This window comes from Cygnus atratus, chromosome Z, assembly GCF_013377495.2.
Source record: "Cygnus atratus isolate AKBS03 ecotype Queensland, Australia chromosome Z, CAtr_DNAZoo_HiC_assembly, whole genome shotgun sequence".
In the NCBI taxonomy this organism is placed as follows: Eukaryota; Metazoa; Chordata; class Aves; order Anseriformes; family Anatidae; genus Cygnus; species Cygnus atratus.
In genome coordinates, this window is record NC_066396.1 from 65,166,510 (window position 1) to 65,184,193 (window position 17,684).

At 37.4% G+C, this 17,684-nt stretch overlaps 1 protein-coding gene across 1 annotated transcript in view; it reads right to left on the minus strand.

Moving 5' to 3' along the window:
- Positions 1–10,578, minus strand: part of SRFBP1 (serum response factor binding protein 1) — a 77,316-nt gene extending 66,738 nt beyond the window's left edge. Inside the window, exon 1 of the mRNA XM_035567017.2 lies at positions 10,421–10,578. Within this exon, the coding sequence (XP_035422910.1) occupies positions 10,421–10,450 (30 nt within the window). The 5' untranslated portion in view covers positions 10,451–10,578. The remainder of the gene's footprint in view (positions 1–10,420) is intronic.
- Between the last annotated feature and the right edge of the window lie 7,106 nt (positions 10,579–17,684).

Sequence of the window (17,684 nt, forward strand, 5' to 3'; positions counted from 1 at the left end):
GTTCTATCCTCCCTTCCTTCCATCATCCTTGTTATTTCTGAACTGCTACAACAGCAAGCAATCACTTTAACAGCCTGTTGCTTTATATTCTCTGGAATTCCTACTCTATCATGCAACTAAGTGTAAGTTATGCTACCCTTCCTATGCACTAGTCAGTCCCCTAGTGATCTTTCCCTCTGGATGAAATCCCTTATTTGTTCCTATGAAACAGTTGCTATTCAAAAACAGTTCTTACCAGCCTCTCAAGCAAGCAGTCTACCAATTAGCACATTAGCATATCTACACAGGACCTCAGACTTTTTTCTAACGTGTTCTCATAAAACTGCAAAGAGGAATGGCTGATTCTGAAAAAGCTGAAGATAGCCTGTTATCACAGAAAAAAAATATAAGCCATCTACTCAATGCATTGTAATGGGTAAAAATTTAATGGAAAATGTTCCCTTAGGTGCTTAAGGATTCAGATATTCACACCCAGCACTTACTGGCAGCTCTATGCCAATGATATACTGTAGGTACTGCCTATATAAAATCTTGTTTCTCTGTCCTGCTCAAATAATTTTTTGAAAGGGGTGGACTTTCTTTGAACACTTAATTCAAGACAAAATAAATTTAATTTCAATATGTTTAGTTTGAAAAACTTTAAGAGTTATACCTGCTGGAAGATGTTTTGTTTTCCATTGGCCGATTTTGCATTGCTGGCTAGTTTGCATTTTCCATTGAAAGTATCAAGGTCAGAATTTAGGGAAATGACCTACAAACTCCTGAACCGCAGACCAAGAAGAAAAGAAAAATAATGAAGACAAACATAATTTTATAGCCATTTTAAAAACATGTTTGGAGGTCTTTATTTGCAACTGGCTTATTGTCATTTTAGGTATTTGGAAAAAGAGTAAGCCAAATCAGAAGATGGCACTCTTTTTCTTAAATAGCTTCCAAACAAAGAGCCATTCCAGATTCACTGCTCACCTCACCTTAACACACAATTATCCTAAGAATGGGAAACATGAAGTCCCTAACATAACCGTGAGCTCCTGCTCCTACTGGGGTACTCCTCACTTCTGCTGCAAAAAAGGATGATACATGTTTGAGATTGCATTCTTCCATAGTGTATTAATTTTAAAGACTTTCTGATCTGACTTCTTATCTTACCAAGCTGCTAGACAATCACATCTTAAGCTGACAGTTGTCCAATTCAACTGCTGAGAGACATTTCATATCCAATGTTTGCATAAAAAAACATTTAAACAAGTATACTAACACATGAGAAACCAGCTTCCAACACAATTGAATATATCCAATCAGACAGATTTTACACTCTAATTAGTGAAATAGAACCCCTAACTTATCTCCGGCCAGTATTAAGCTTGCTAATGATTTCAACAGAAGTTCTCTAAGAGACTTACAGAAATACTTTGCTGGACTCGATTTTGGCCTGTTTACTCATTACAGAATGAAGATGAACAGAACATTTTCATTCTAAAAACATAATTGATTTACATTCCAAGTAAATTTTGACTCTAGTACTAAATGCAACATGAATTCATCATTGTAACCCATCTTTGCATCAGAAATAACGTACTTGTAACTTTTCATATAAAATCAGTACAAGATTTTAAAATCCCTTTCCCTGAGATGACTTAAAGGGCAATCAAAGAGTCATTGAATTTAGTAACTGATCACTTCTGTGTCAAAACCCTAACAGAAAAACTTTTCCCTTAATTGCTTTCCACTACCAACCTCCATAGCATAAGATAAACTAAAAGAAATTTATCATTGGTAATTCATCATTAGCAATTCAAGATAAATTCACAATTGATTACTATTCTTCTTCTAGGACACTCCCCTACCATAAAAATCTATTAGGAAAAAATACAACACCATAATATTCCCCTTTTCAATCATTTCACCCTTTCTTCTTTTTCATTTGGCAGCAAGCTTCATACCCAGTAATGCAAAGGTTGTAGAAAGATGTCTGCTATGACCGCAGTAAGCAATTCAGCATTTTTACTACAATAAAAAGGATTTCTATAAGAAATATATATATATTAAGCATGCATATATACCTATAAATTACATCCAATAAAAGTCTACAGTGTGTACTGCAAGTAACTCACAGTTCCTTTAAAAAACAAGTTACAAAGTTTCCCATGACTGTGTTTGCATGTTTTTTTCATTATTCTACACTACCACACCAAGGAACCACAGATGTTTTGTTTTATGAGAGCATCTTGCTAGCCTACGTGGCCTACCACACACACTTTATATAAACCACTTGAGTTAAGGAAAAGTTTTCATTTCTGTCCCGAAGTACAGTAGTTTGATAAGGGCTGTATACAATACTGCCAGCAGAAGGAAAAAAAAATAGGCATAGTTTGCCATGTTTAATTGATTCAGTAATCTGATGAAAGAAAATCTGTTTGAATGGCTGATCAGAATTTGCTGTTAATACTAGTATAACTGATGATGTGGCAACTCTAGAAACTTTAGAAACAGCTGCTGGAACAGTTCCTAGAAAAAAAAAAGCCACAATTCCTCAGAATTCTATCTCACAGAGTATAAGTTTGGAAATTTCATAAGCTTTCAAAAGACCTTTTCCTTAGGACATTTACATGGTCTCTAAAAGAATGTCAGTAATTTAACACTTGAACTGTTTTAAACAGAATTCAAGGCCAATGTAGCACGGTTTTTTCTCCTGCAAGAAACCGTTGTGCTTAGAATTATTTATTAGTAACACAAGTAATGCAAGAATTTTTACATGCATTTCCACAGAGCTAAAATATGACTGCTGCCAAGTAGTCCAGAGTTTAAAGAGATAGTACTGTTAGCTTTCTAACTTTGCAGAGACTTGTAATTTACAGCAAAAAGTAGCAATTTGCCAATATATTGAGAAAGAAAAAAAAAAAAAGATGGAATAGATTAGCTATCTGGTTTTGAATTGTGTAGATTTTGTAGATTTTTAACCCCTCTCTCCCTTTTTTTTTAAACTCTTGTATTTTCCAATGAAGTTCAGTCTGATTTCAGTGACATGTAAGAGACTGTGTGATCAGCTCCAATTAAGTATTTAGGACCACGCACGTATCTTGGCAATGCCAGAATTCAGCCCACAGCTTCAATTTCTACCACAGAACATCCCCAGACACCTGTACTTTTTTCAAAAGTATCTAAGTGCAAACAGTTGATATCGAGATTAATTCTGAAGTGGTCACAGATGAACCTGAAGTTGACCTAAGTTGCCTAAGAGATATCGGATACAGTAGATATCTCAGGGTACCAGGATGGGTGTCCACCATCAGCGAAGAGTCTGGATTTTGTAGCACTTGCCAGAATTGAAAAGGTTAAGATTACAAAATAAGTTCAAGGAGAGGGAGTCTAAGATAACTGCTTCTGCTTAAAGAGAGTGTCTTGGCCAACATGCTACTGTAATATGGTGCTGGAACAAACAAGAATCACAAGCCAGAGACAAAATATTAAAAGAGAAGTCATCTGTAGACCTGCAAGAGGAATTTCTTCAGGGTAAATAGTTCTGAGTTCCAGTATTTCCTTTGAGGGAGCTCATGTATTTTATGTTAATTGGTGGATAAGCAGCCTTTGGAGCACAGCCAAGAACTTTTCAAGGAAATTCTCCCACTCGTTAACTATACGACAAGGCTCCCCTCACCACGTCAAGTCTACCTTCTTTCCTCGACAGTACCCTATTATTGCTATTTGTTAAAACTTGTGATTACTGCTCTCTGCTGGTGACTGAGATCGCAGGATTCAACTCATCTCAGACTGAGGGATCCTATGAGCCAGCTTTCTCTCAACTACTACAACCTTTTCTAACAAAGCCATGACACTAAAATGCAGCATTTTCCTCAGCAGGCAGACACATGCCTTGAAAGAGAGCGTGGTATTTTTGAAATACGAGCAATCAGACATCTTGTAGCTCAGTCCAATTCCAGATAAGTGGTCAGGCACCTCAACTCATACCCCACTCCCCCTTTAGACAACTAAAAAGTCAGCGTACAGGAATATTAAAGGAGCTCCTAGATTCACCACAGTCCAGAGGTTAGCACACAAAATGGATCTTTGGAAGCAGCTACTATATTTCAAAGAGAAGCCTGGATAACCGCATTGGGCTGGCTGCCCAGTATTTCGGACTGCTTTAAATACCATAATGCCTAACAGCACTCAGTCATTGTTATTTTGAACATTTCAGTCTAGGATTCTTTTTTATCACTGGTAAAGAAGGTCCAGGAATGCACTTAAAAACATCATAACATTCTTTAGGTAACACTAGCTATTTGGATATAACACACTAAAAAAACTTAACGCTCCCAACCAGTTTGTGCTCAAAAGTGAAAAGAGATTTAAAAAAAAAAAAAAAAAAAAAAAAAAAAGCTTGAAAGAAGGCTGTGGGAAATAGAACTCCTGAAAATTACATTTCACTTTACTTATTACAGGGCTGCAACTTGTTTTAAGAGCTCTTTTGCAAGTAAGAGACAAGATTTTTTTCCCCTTGTTCACATTTTCCAAAGATAAACTTTTGAAAGTGTGATAGTGAAATGACATGCTTCTTCTTTTGTGAGGGTTTGTAACTACTCTCCAGCGAACTCATTCTGCAAGATTACCAAGATCTAAGGACTCCTTTGACCTTCTCTTTGAACCCTTTAGTTTTCCTGTCCCTATAACCTTGATCACTAGTTGATTTCCACAAAAGGAACACCTGCTAGACAACAGAACTGCACACCATACAATCACCCTGGCTATTTAGGTTTGCTGGCTGAATGCTCTCCCCAGATCTTCTGTCTATGCAGAAGCAGAAAACCACCTCAGCAAAAAGTTTATTCTGCTCAGAGAAAAGGGAGGCAGGATCTTGTGGCTGCAGTGGGTGAGGAGCAAGTAGAGTGAGAAACCCCAGCACCTGAAGCAGTGAGGCCCATGAAATCACAGCCTGAGAAAGACACGGCTGGGGCGCGTCACATGTGACCACAATGCTACACTGAACAGCAAAGCACTTATGAAAATGAAGACCCTTCAATGCTAAAAGATGTCCCAGTTTCTGGGGTCTGAAACGTGGGGGAAAAAACTAACCGGTAAGATACTGAATTAACTTGTGTAAATTGTCATCAAATGCCAATGAAAACACATAGAGGTGTATCACATCTGAGTGATGTGGCAGTCAAAATACGGAAGACTGGAAATAAGGAAACACTTAAGCAATGGCAAATAAATACCAGGGAGCAGTCCTGAAGTACATTTTATCTGGAATGTCTCTCTGCAAAAATGGTGACTATTCAATGAACACAGAACTTCAAATTAATTTAATTTAAGGTAAGTTTTAAATTGACATTTATAAAAGCATGCTGGACCTACTAGATCAGTAACAGAAATACACAATGTGCTAAGGGCTAGCTAGGATGCTATACTAGTATTTTGCATTTAATACACTTACCAAAATGATAATGCATTTCTGAACTGTGCAAGTCAATTCAGCTTCAGGAGGAATGCATGTGCCTCTCAAACTTCCCCCTCCCTGTTCTTCCTTAATAATTTCACCCAATATCCTGGTGAGAATACAACTTCTTTTTTCCACTATTACACAGAAAGTTTCATCACTGAAAGTTAAAAGAATATATTTGGCCTTATGGTTACAGGCTGATGCACAACGATGTATGAGTGAAGGTACGCCGAAGTGCAAGCTTGGCAACTGACTTTCTATTGATGTTTGTTACCTAAGCTGTGACTGACAAATGCAAAATTAGCCTAGGCTACACGACGCAAACCAGGACCTTATATAAACATCTACAAATTTACATTTCCTTCTTGTGCTGTGTTAAAAGATGCAAGTTTCACAGAATTAAAGATATAACAAACTACAGTTTCAGACCACATGCCAGTCATTCTCCACAAGTTAAAGCTCCTTCCCATGGCTTTGTGATTTTTTTTCCTCATCATTCACACTAGCCATCTTTGACTCTCCTGTACACCAGTTTAAACACTTAACCACATGTCCAGATTGCTTTCTGACCACGTCATTCGTCCACATTGCAGCCAAGTCAGGATGACAGCCCTAAACTGAAAATGTAAAAGGGCCTGAGAACTGCCATGCTGAACATCACAGCACGAGGGTTTGTGACCCAGAAAACTGCTGAATGGAACCCACCAACTGAAGCCTGATTACCAGTTTCCTAACGTAGAATTCCTTTAATCTGCAATTCAATTAGGAGACTGAAAAATTTGTGTGCGTATATATTACTCCGAAGACAGACTTTTATCTTGACTTTACCTTTCAGCAAAAAAAAGGAAAACTTTGCACTGAGAATGATAAACATCATCTACAAAACACAGCTTTATAAATAAAGCTTAACTTTATACTGAATCATTAAGAAGTCCACAATATTATTAATGACAGAAACTACTTTAGAGCACATAACTAATTATTAAATACAAATTTAAAAGAAAAATTTAGCTAATACCAAAGTTTCCGTGACCAAACTTGGCAAATTCAATTCATATGTCGCAGAGACACAACTCTCAGCTCTGCAAAGACTTAAACTTGCTTTCCAAAACACAATGCCTCACTAACAGTCAACTTTGGCCCTTATAGCACCAATTTAGGTACATATCAGAACTACATATTTTTAGAGGTATTCATACGTAGATCATTTGCATTGGCTTCATGGGATTTCTGCAGCTTAATTCCTTGAGGTAGTTGTAACCAACTGAATTCCAAGAAGAGAAAAAAGGGGGGTAGAGAGACTGTCTCTGCACAACAGAAAAACATAACACTATTTAAGAAGCATGAGTTCTGAAAAAAAAAAAAAAAAAGAAAAGGCAAATCTGACTTGGTTTCCATTCACAAGCTTCTGTTCCATGCTGTTGTATATTGCTGATCAACAAAAAAAATATTTCACACTAAGCACATGGTCTTTCCCTTTAAACTTGCTCTTGTCCATGGCAGTTGATGATTATGTGCTGCCATCTAGCAAATGATTCCAGAAAAGTTTAGTTTATATGGTGTTTTTAATATTGCAAGATATTTTGTGACAAGATACATCAATTTCTTTTAAAAGCTTTAGAAAATAGGAAACATATAAAGCACAGAAGTATTTTTTTAAAGATTCCTTCAGCCTGTATGCCTTTAAAATTAAGCATGGGATAAGAATACAACTATGGCTCACTATAGACAAAAAATGCAAGTTATATTTTACTTTGTGAAAAAAAAAAGTCACAACTGCTAAGAAATACTGTATTTTCCTCTTCCTTCTCAAAAACTCTAATCTTCTCTTTCCTCTTTCTGCAGCCGTTACTTCTCCCTGCCACTTACTGTACCTTAGGCACAGAAATTACAATGCAGTAGACACACAGAAATCAAATGACTGAATGCCTGAATTGCAAAAAAATAAAAATAAAAAAAATCCTAACTCCTAACTTTACAGTCACAAAATAGCACTGAAACTGTACCATGTTATCTGACAGATGCAAGCTGATAGCTTCTTAAAATAGCAGGTCTTGCTCCTTGTGGTCAGATCTTGCTGTTTTCTGTAATTATCTAGGTATACATGCAATCAGGAAAAAAAGAGCATTTATACACTTTTGGCAGAGTATCTATTTGTTGCCCTGGAAACACTGTGACAGCTTCTGGAGCTGTTACACTGATATCACAACTGTACGTGAAAAAAATAAAACAAAGGACAAGCAGAATGTCTAAATGCATTATTCTGTGGATAGCTAAATGAACTGATTTTTCATAACCTTGTCTTATTTCACCTCATCACAATAACCACAGTTCCCTCTCATTTTCACCCAGAATCCTCATCACTCTACAAAAACTTGCAATCTGTTCATACAGTGACCAAACAGTATTCACTTTTTTTTTTCTCCCCTCCATTTTCATTCCCTGTTAGATCAGAACAACTGGGAGCTTGCCGCTTCATGGGGATACCATTTTCTGCCCAAATTATAGCTTTTAAAATACTTGAGATCTCTACACCTTTAAAAATTTTCTGAAATTAGCAAATGAACTCTAGCTGTCAGAAAGAAAGGAGACATATCACAGCCTTTTACTCGTCTAATTTCCTTGGAGAATAAGATTTGCATTATATTAATAAAATTTTAACTTTCACGTTTCTCTGTTGATAAGAGGTGGAATAATCACCCAGTTAAATGTCTGCTTTCCATTCGTGACAAAATACTTGCACACTTCACGACAATATTGGCACCTGAAGTTTGAATTTTTCATTAACAATGCAGTTTTTTTGTCTCCACCAGAACAGTAATACGTGATCCCCGCCACTGAATTACACTGAACGTACTCAGACATTAAGTTATTTATCTCTCTCATCCAGAAATAAACTAAATAAATATATCTTATTAACACAAAGCAGGTGGTATACAGCACTCACCTGTGCCAATATAGTTTATATGAATGCTGTAGACACTGCATAACTAAGTTTTTGGACATGAGTAACTATTCATTTCTTTAGTTACCACATTTAGGTTATGTATTGAACACACAACAGGAAGTAATTAAAATAAAAGTCAATTAATATTGCGAATAGTATCGATTTATGTTACTGAGAAATGTTCTTAAACTATTTCATCTTCCTGTAAATCAGTTAACAAAACATTGAAATCTATCAAACTAAAACTGTATGACTCCATCATATAGTTTATTAATTAAAAGCAGCAGTCTGCCTTAGTGAGAATTAAAACCTGGAACATGTAAATATAATCCAACCAAGTTTACCAGGCCTTAGAGAGAACTGCTGTATATCCAGCCAGGACAAACAAATAAGGTTATCACCTATTTGCTACTTAAAGATCTTTCTGCAATAATTAGCATGTCTATTTGATATAGCCTAATATGGGAAGCAATTTATATGATCCCTAGTATTTTTTTACTGCAGAATGCCAAAGCCACACAGCACAAAGCTGCTTTTTAATTTCAGTAAGTCTGTCACTTAGCAGATTGGAAGAATATACCAAAAAAGCCAATAGCTGAAAACACTAGGCTCTCTAAAATATTTCTTCACTCATGCTCAAACTCTACCATGCTACCTTGATCAGAGAAAGACAAATATTTCTTAACAGCAAGACAAATTCTCTCAGAAGCATCCCAGTAACTTCAAGAAATACACAGAGAATATCTAGGGGAAGAAAACATTTGTGCCAGGTTTTATGATGCATGTTAATAAACACACCATAGAGTCACTGAGGTTGGAAAAGACCTCCAAGATCATCTCATCCAACCATCCCCCTACGACCAATGTCACCCACTAAACCATGTCCCTAAGCAGCAGGTCTAACCTTTCCTTGAACACCCCCACGGACAGTGACTCCACCACCTCCCTGGGCAACCCGTTCCAATGCCTAACCACCCTTTCTGAGAAGAAATGTCTCCTAATTTCTTCTCAGAAAGAGTAGTCAGGCATGCTTTAAGAAAAGCATGATGCTTTAATAAAAGGAATAGTTATAGAAATGGAAAAAATGTTTAATCTATACACTTTAGGTCTCTATCAAAAAGATGCAGCTTATTCTTCATCAGCTTGGCCTGCTGTCCTTCCTGATCAGATAGCAGCCAGGATTTCAGTCTCTACACTGTGTTATGCCTCAAATGGACCTATTTCACAGGGTGATTATCTTTTCATCTATTGACAACTCTGATGAAAGTTCCCACCTCCAGGAATCTCTCAAACAGCTAACTTTGAGTTTCCTCTTAGGATTGGGTGATACTTGAGCTATCAGAAATACAACCATCACTGGTGTCCTTACTGAAATCTGCCAGTCTTTTGTACACAAACTCATAATACTCTGTCTTTCTCTGAAGAACTGTTTGACCATTCTTCATTCACGTAATGCTGATTTTTCCTGTTTAGGGACTGATGGAAGTTCAGGCGGCACTTCACAGTCTACGAGCAAACTCTCTGAATGAAACATGAATATGAAAGAATGAATGAAACAGTCTCCCCTTTCGTTGGGAGATTCATTGGCATACTTCAACATGAAATAAGTTACCTTCGAACATATGCTTGTTGGTAACAAGAGCCAAAAGCTTATAATAAGTCAGACAGCTGCATTTTATGTAATACTGAACTACATTTTCCCTAACGAACAGGTTACTTCTCACTAAATCTTGCAGATCACCCTCTCTGAATTACTGGATGCCTAGAACATAAGACTTATTTTAAATAAATTCAGGAACAGTCAGATAACCTGCAGTTTGGGTTCTGTTGAACCCAAAAAATCTCAAGTTTCACGTTCTGTGAATCATCTGAGCACCGGCACCTGCAGAAGCCGATAGAGCACAGGGTCAGAGGAATCACCGGCTGTTGTTTAGGTGCTGCAGCAATAAAGGCGCAGCAGGGCGCAGTCGGGACGGGTCAGGCCGGTTACCCGCAGCGCCCTGTAACCGTTAACCCCCCCCGCCCCGCCTCACCTCGTTGTTGAGGTTCAGCACCGGCCCCATGGCACCGGGCCCCGCGCACGCCGCCTCCAAGCGAAACCGCGCGCATGCGTCGCGCCGCGCCGCGCCGCGCCGCGGAGGGGGCCGCTCCGGGTTGGAAGCTCGGTGGTTGGAGGCCCGCTCTAGGCCGCGTCTCTATGGTCCCGCTCCTCCCGCACCGCCCCAGCCGCGGCGGCTTCCGGGCGGCGCTCCCCCCCTCCCCCCACGTAACGGTCGTAACCGACCCCTCCTCCCCCCCCTCCTTTTTTTTTGTTCGTAACCCATAATTATTGTTTAATCAATAGGCTTAAGCAAGGCTCCTCGCATCTGGAAAAAGTACTTGTTGTTCCTCCGCTTGTCTGGCGCAGAGTTCGAAATAACAGATCGTACCTGAAGGCATCTGGAGGAATTGTTTTAAATACCGGGCCTGCGAACCCTTTTGTTTGCGTAAATAAAGCCAGTTTCAAGGAGTCCTTGGGGTGTTCACCAGCAGTTAGCTGGCCCCTGGATGGCACTGTTGTGCCTGGAATTGTGTCGCTTTGAAGTCTGAATACACGAAATAAGGCTGTTGTCCGCTGTCTGTAAGGCATTTTGCTTGCAGGGTCTGGCATTGAGAATCTGTTATATTTCTGACTGGTGTCAGCCATCTCCTGTGAGCAAACTGCAGCCAAATCACCTTTGGCTCTAATTTTTACCAAGTCTTAACTGCAAGCAGGGTCAGGCCATGGTAATCCTTCAAAGCCAAGTTCCACTTGGGGTGCTTCAAAAAGCGGTGCTGGTTATTTGGTAGCAGTCTGTGCTTCATTCAGATCAATAAAGTAAAGTAAACCAAAAAAAAAAAAAAAGTAAACCAAAAGTACTTTGAACGCATCCACTCATAATGTGGCTGAGGTACCTTGTTCCACCAACAGCTGAATTTCAGGTTAAATCTGACTGCTTTTACCCATTATGCTTTGTTGCTAACTTCAGGTAGGGTGTATTTTTGGAAAAAAAAATCTGACTTGAGCAGTTAAGTCCAGTCAATGCAAAGACAGTCAGCTATGTATGGTATTCTGTGCTATTCAGCACCATTGATGGCAAGCAGCCATAGTGTTCCACATGAGAAGTAGATGCATTTGATCACGTCTGTGTATAAACAGTTTTGGATGACATGCACTCTGTACAGTCAATATGTTTTTAAAAATCAAAGAACATAATCTCATATCTAGATTAGAGTTGTGTGCAGAATGTAAAATTAGAATCAGAAACTCAGTTTGGAAAGATCTGCCAAGGAAAACGAAGGGGTACTTCCCTTTGTCATTATTTTTCATACAAAATTCCTACGTATGCCATTCTTAATTTCCTTTGTGCACCTTAGCAAAGAGAAAGACAAAAGGGCACCATGGAGCCAGCTACAGTTCTCCGGCTGTAACCACTGTCTGCCTGGCCTCACATGAATTAGAATTGTTCCCTGCCTCTGCAACCTACTGGATCATTACCTCAACTTTCCATTTCCTCTGGACACTGAAATAAGTTGCTTTGGAAGTTTCTTGCAGACCCTGATGACATGCTTCTGGCCTTTCTTCATTCAACAGTTTTGTTTTCTCATTATTCACTCAGTCACTGATGAAAATATGTATTTTGCTTGCTTTTGCTTTCATCTTTTAAACTTCAGAGTCCTTCCAGAGTTTGGAATCGTTGTGCCTCACAGCTGGTTTGTTGGCTCTTTCTCATACTATTTTTTGACTTAAATTTATTCTAAGTTGAGATTTTCTTGTCAGCTTGTCACAGTCAGGATGCTTTGAGGCATTGTCCCATCTAACACTTCCACGCCTTGATGCTTTGTTCTGAACTTCCTTTCATGTCAGGATTTCACTCAGAAATGTTGGCAAGCTTTGTCAGTGTTTGAACACATTTCTCTGGACCATCTTCTCTGCTTTGAGAACAGCTGCATTTATGTGCACATGGCAGGGTAGCAAGTGTTTGCAGGACACAGTATGTTGTGGAACAGCACAGGGGAACAGAAGCAGTAAGCTATTTAAGGCAAAAGGGGTTTGTGGTTGGGTCCATTTCCCTCCCTTTATCTGAGCACGGCTCAGGCTTATGTGGTGTGATCACCTTACAGCTACACCTGGCCATGATCACAGAGGTCATGCTTTCAGATCATAGTTTTGGAACACTTACTGAATTTTGTGATTATTAGAGACACTTTTAGTCATATGCACAGTACAGTTGTGATGAAACATATATTAAGTGTATTTTATATTGAAAAAAAAAATTTAGTAGTTTCAATAAATTTTCTGTTCATTGTTTGTGAACCAAGTCAAAAAAGTTTCACAGAATGAAAGAGTCAATGAAGTTAGCCAGACACTGAGGACCGCAAAGCCAGAAGGTGTTTGTAGCTTCCTGCATTGTATGTAGCTCATGACCTGTGTTTTTTTTTTGTTGGGGTGGTGGTGGTTTGTTGTTTGTTTGTTTGTTTGTTTGTTTTGTTTGTTGTTTGTTGTTGTTGTTTGTTTTCTAGAGGAGTTTCTTGTTACTGATGCCAAAGCATCTGTTCTGGACTTGCTCCCTTTTGTTCATTGGAAATTAAGTTGTAAAACTTAAAGGGTCTAAGGGTCTATCTGAGATTAGGATTCTTTTTTTTTTTTTTTTTTTCTCAGCTCTTTATGTATGTGGAGTATGAGAAAACCTTAATATCACACAACAAGCAACTGGAATATCCAGGTGTGAACTACTGAAACTGCCGCTTATGAAAGGAAAATGTCACAAACATAAATTATTAAGTAATTTATGATGGATTGCAGGAAAAAAACAATATGCATTAAACATTTAAACTTAATGTCCCAGATCTGAGTTCAGCACAAGATCATCCTTGTAGGCTTTGTTTTTCATATAAATTATAAATTATTTATATTCAGAAATATTTTTGAAATTTAAATTATCAGAGCGTGGCTGGTTGCTTATTGGATTCTTGGGAAGAAGCAGCCTCAAAGTTAATTCTGTTCCTTTAAAAATGTGGGGATGTGATCACTTAGAATTGAAATACATTGAATTTCACTGAAGAGCTTCTGCTGGTGTGTACATTACGGGGTGGTAACTGTTAAATATGTATGAAGACCCCAAAAGTTTTAGAAGTTAACAACAGAATATGAAAAATAAGTCTGCAATAACAAGAGCCATTGTCTACTTTTGTATTCTGCCCTAAAAAATCAAAATAACTCAAGTCATGAAACATTTTTAGATGTTACCATGGAAGCTTTTTAGTATGTTTTTCAGTCTTTTTCCTATGTATATGAGAATTCACATTTTAATACTATAATCAAATTATTAACCTAATTTGCAATGTATACATCTTGCTAAGATTTTTGAAATAAGACCAGTTGCATTTTTTAACTGGTCTTTTTCGAAAGAGCATGTTCACTGGATTTTTGATGTGAATTAATATCATTGAATTACTCATATACAAGGGGTCCACCAAACTCACTTACAGAGAAATAATGATAAGAAAATAAGATTCAGGTTGAGAAAAGGGCAGAGAACTGAGCTCCCTTCAATCTCTTGCAGGAGGATCACTCAAAAAGTCAGTTGCAGATGCACACTAAAGAGATCTGATGAGCAGAAGCTGCATGAGAATACAGGAGCAAGATTAACAGTCTTAACATTGACTCTTTGTCTTGCCACAGAAACAACGTTGAGAAAGCTGAGAATGGAAAAGTGGGTCTGACTCTTGCTTAGAGTGTATACAGCACCTAGGGTGAAAACTAAATAGGGTAAGTCCTAATATCGAGACCCAGGAAGGAAGTTTGGAAGTAGGTAGTGGAGCTTGGAGATGGAAGGAGAAAGGAAGAGGGAAAGGACAATAGCTGGAGTGACTGATAGGGTTAGTGGTGCTGTCTGCTAACTGTGTTGTAAAGAAAAAGCTGAAGAGAATGAGTGGAAAATGGAAATGGATAAGTAAAGGCATAACATGGCTTTATTAGCACTAATGGAGAGATGTGAATATGAGTGGATGAGAAAACTAAAACAGAAGAGAATTTAACACGCACAGGATAATGTTAATTACTTATGTGAATATATAAAACAAAGCATCGTGACTTATTGTACTCTTAGAATTAAGAAATTATTTTATTCCAGAATTTTAATTTTGTAAACATAAATTTTCTGTATAAAAAAAGGCCAAAGTTGAAAGACCATCACATCCCACACGGGGCATTTAAAGAGGATATTTAGTCAGGAGTCAAATCAGCATTAGTTGTCTCTTCCATTCCGTTCAGGGAGATGCAGAGGGATATTTCCAGAGAGCAGCTAAGCTCAGCTAAGATCTTGCTGCTGAGGGTAATAGCATTTGAGCGTGAGTGGATTCTTAACCTAAAGTCCTCAGCTGAAGTTTAGTTAGGTAGGGTGAATCTTGGCGTGGGTATCATAGATGTGAAGAAAAGCTCAAAAATGGGAGGAGTGTAGTTGGTATTTAGTGTCTGCCTAAGTCTGAAATAGTAAGTGGATGTGATTTACTCCAGTTGTCATGAGGTGTTTCTTGAGTGCTTCCAGTGCCATTTAAAAGGTAGTGTTTAAGTCAGTGTCATTCTTCATCAAATTCATGTACAAAAGCAGCTGGGGAATTGAGAACTCATAGTCTATTCCAAGGGACATCTAATTAATCAAGCACTTGTCCTCTCTCTCTTTTCTTTCCCCTTTAAAATGGATCTAGGAGTTAAGCCTCTGGAGATGAGCAGAATTCATCCAGGATTTGTCCTTAGGAGGAACTGAGTCAAAGGAATTTATCAAAGTCCAGAGACCAGAAGCTGACCTAAATTTTTCTGCTGGGCCTGTATATTTTTTTAGTGATGTCTTACTTTGTTACAGCTTTGGAATTGCATATCTGCACAATATTGTTAGGTGGTGAGTTTATAAGAATCCCATTTCAGCATTGGTATTTCTGATAGTTTTGATATGCCAAGAAAGATAACTGACATACAAAAACAAATTTGTAAGTTTAGAAATTCTCTGAATTTCTTTCAGTCTGTTAATTAACACTTGTTTTTACCAGAATGTGAAAAGGATTGCAGCACTTTACCTATGCTCCTTAAAGGGATTATTTTCTCATCCTTAATGTAAACTGAATTTACATTAGAAAAAAAAAAATCTTTTTTTTTTTTTTCCAAAGAAAATCAACAACATGCAAACAGAAGTCTACAATGCACTGTAAGTCTTCCTAGAGCAATTAGTTTTCTCAGCAGTTCCTTGGAATTAACACATTTTCTATCCTGGTTCTTCTGGCTTCAAAGAAGCAGCTGCTGAAGCGTATGTTGTCTTGTAAGCATAAGCACTTACAAAACTAAAGCACGTTCTATAACATTTCTCTGGGGTAACACAGAACATGAGTAGAAGTTGCTGTATTAGATGCCTTCTGCGTTTTAAGTTATCATACATATTTCAGACACTGCTTTTATGTGTCTTTACTTGTCTACCTGTTACAGAATAGTAAAGGACATTCCTGGTCAATTTAAAAATGCATATAAGAGATTGTAGCAACTCGAGAGAAGTTCTATTTGCAAACACATATGAATCCATACAGTGGATACTCATTTGTATGTGCCATTTCTCTAATTAAAATGAGAAAAAGATTAAAACTATGTTTTGTTAACCCTCTCTGCAGAATGTGGTTTGTGAAGCAAGCTGCTTTTTTTTTTTTTTTTTTTTTAATACAACTTACAGGAACATAAAAAGGGGATATTTCATGTTTTAAAACTATTTTATATGGTACTGGCTTAAAAATAGTTTACGATCATCTCAGAAAGCAATCTGAAGCTGATGTTCATCCATAAATACATTTTTATGATGTAGCTTTGAGAGGAATAGCCTGTAGTGGAAATTCTGACTGATGAATATGTAACTTCTCCAGTGTTAACAGAACTGTGTTTTGAGGCTTTTAGAAAAGGAGATGAAAAATATAGATAAAAAATTAATTCTTACTTTATAAGGTTGTACAACCAGCAAAAATGGTGTCATTTAAAAGCACTCTGTTTCGTTGCAGAAGTGTGTATTATGTGATATAGCCTGAGTTTATGTAACGTGATCCTCTGGCAAAGATTAAACTTGCAGAGCTTTCAAGCCACAAAATGATGGAAAAAATCTGATGTATTTCCAATGCCAAAGCAATTGCTGAATGTTTGTTGTGAAATCAGTAAAAACTCAACATAATTTCCTGGATTCTGAAGGCTTAGAATGTATTACTTTTAACTTCAAATACATCTTCTTTTCTCTGTTTTCAAAGAAACATCAGTGGTTACATTCCAGTTGCTGTATTCAGTTTGAAGAGATGTGTTTTTGGCATGGAAGTGCTGATAAGGGAATCACTGCCATAATATTTATGCTACAGACACAGATACTCCTTATTTTTTAGCTTCCAGGAAATTTATGTTGCTGACTTTATGTTTCACTATTGGTTTGTTTTCACTGAGAGAAAAGAAGAATTCCTTGTGGCAATTTATATATGAAATTTCCAGTAGTAAACATCTTGTACTTCTTAATCTGTTGCACTGTGTACTTCTAATTTGTGAGATAATTAAGCCATTTCATTATGCATTTATTTGGCAGTTGGTTGGTTTTGACAATCTAGCACAAGTACAATCACACATTAACAATCTCACTAAAATTTTAATTGACTTTTAGTATTACCAGCAAAATCCAAAAGTTATAGAGCGGTTTTAAAAGTAATCTTTAAGTAATTTCCAATTTGTGAAAAGAGTAACTTTTTTTTTTTTTTTTTAACGTCACAAAAAGAAAATTGGATTGGCATACAAAACCAATGGGGCATGGATGCTGAACATACCTAAGTGACCCATGAGGTAGGCAGTAGATATTGTTTTCTTAGTTTTGGGCTCTGTTCTCTATGTAATTCTCACTGTTTGCTAGGTTTAGCTGCTTCTTTCCCATTGAAAATAGTCACTGGACATTCTGGGTTCTCTTTAATAGATTTTTCCAATCAGATGTCATTTTTGATATGTAACAGTTTACCAGCTGCACAAACCTGATGTTTAAAAATTATTTCTAATAGGAAGAAATGTTTGCATAAACATTACTTCATTCTTCAGTTTCTGATGTTTACAGAACCTGTAGAGTCCATATCTGAATTTAAGAGTATATTTTGTAATGATTTGTGGTCTAGGTAAAGAAGGAAGGGAAGGCTTGTAAAGATGAAAGAAATTTAAACTTTAGAATTGCAGAGAAAAAGAAGGGGCTTTCTGCTAATTTGAAATATCCTGATGTCTGTCCC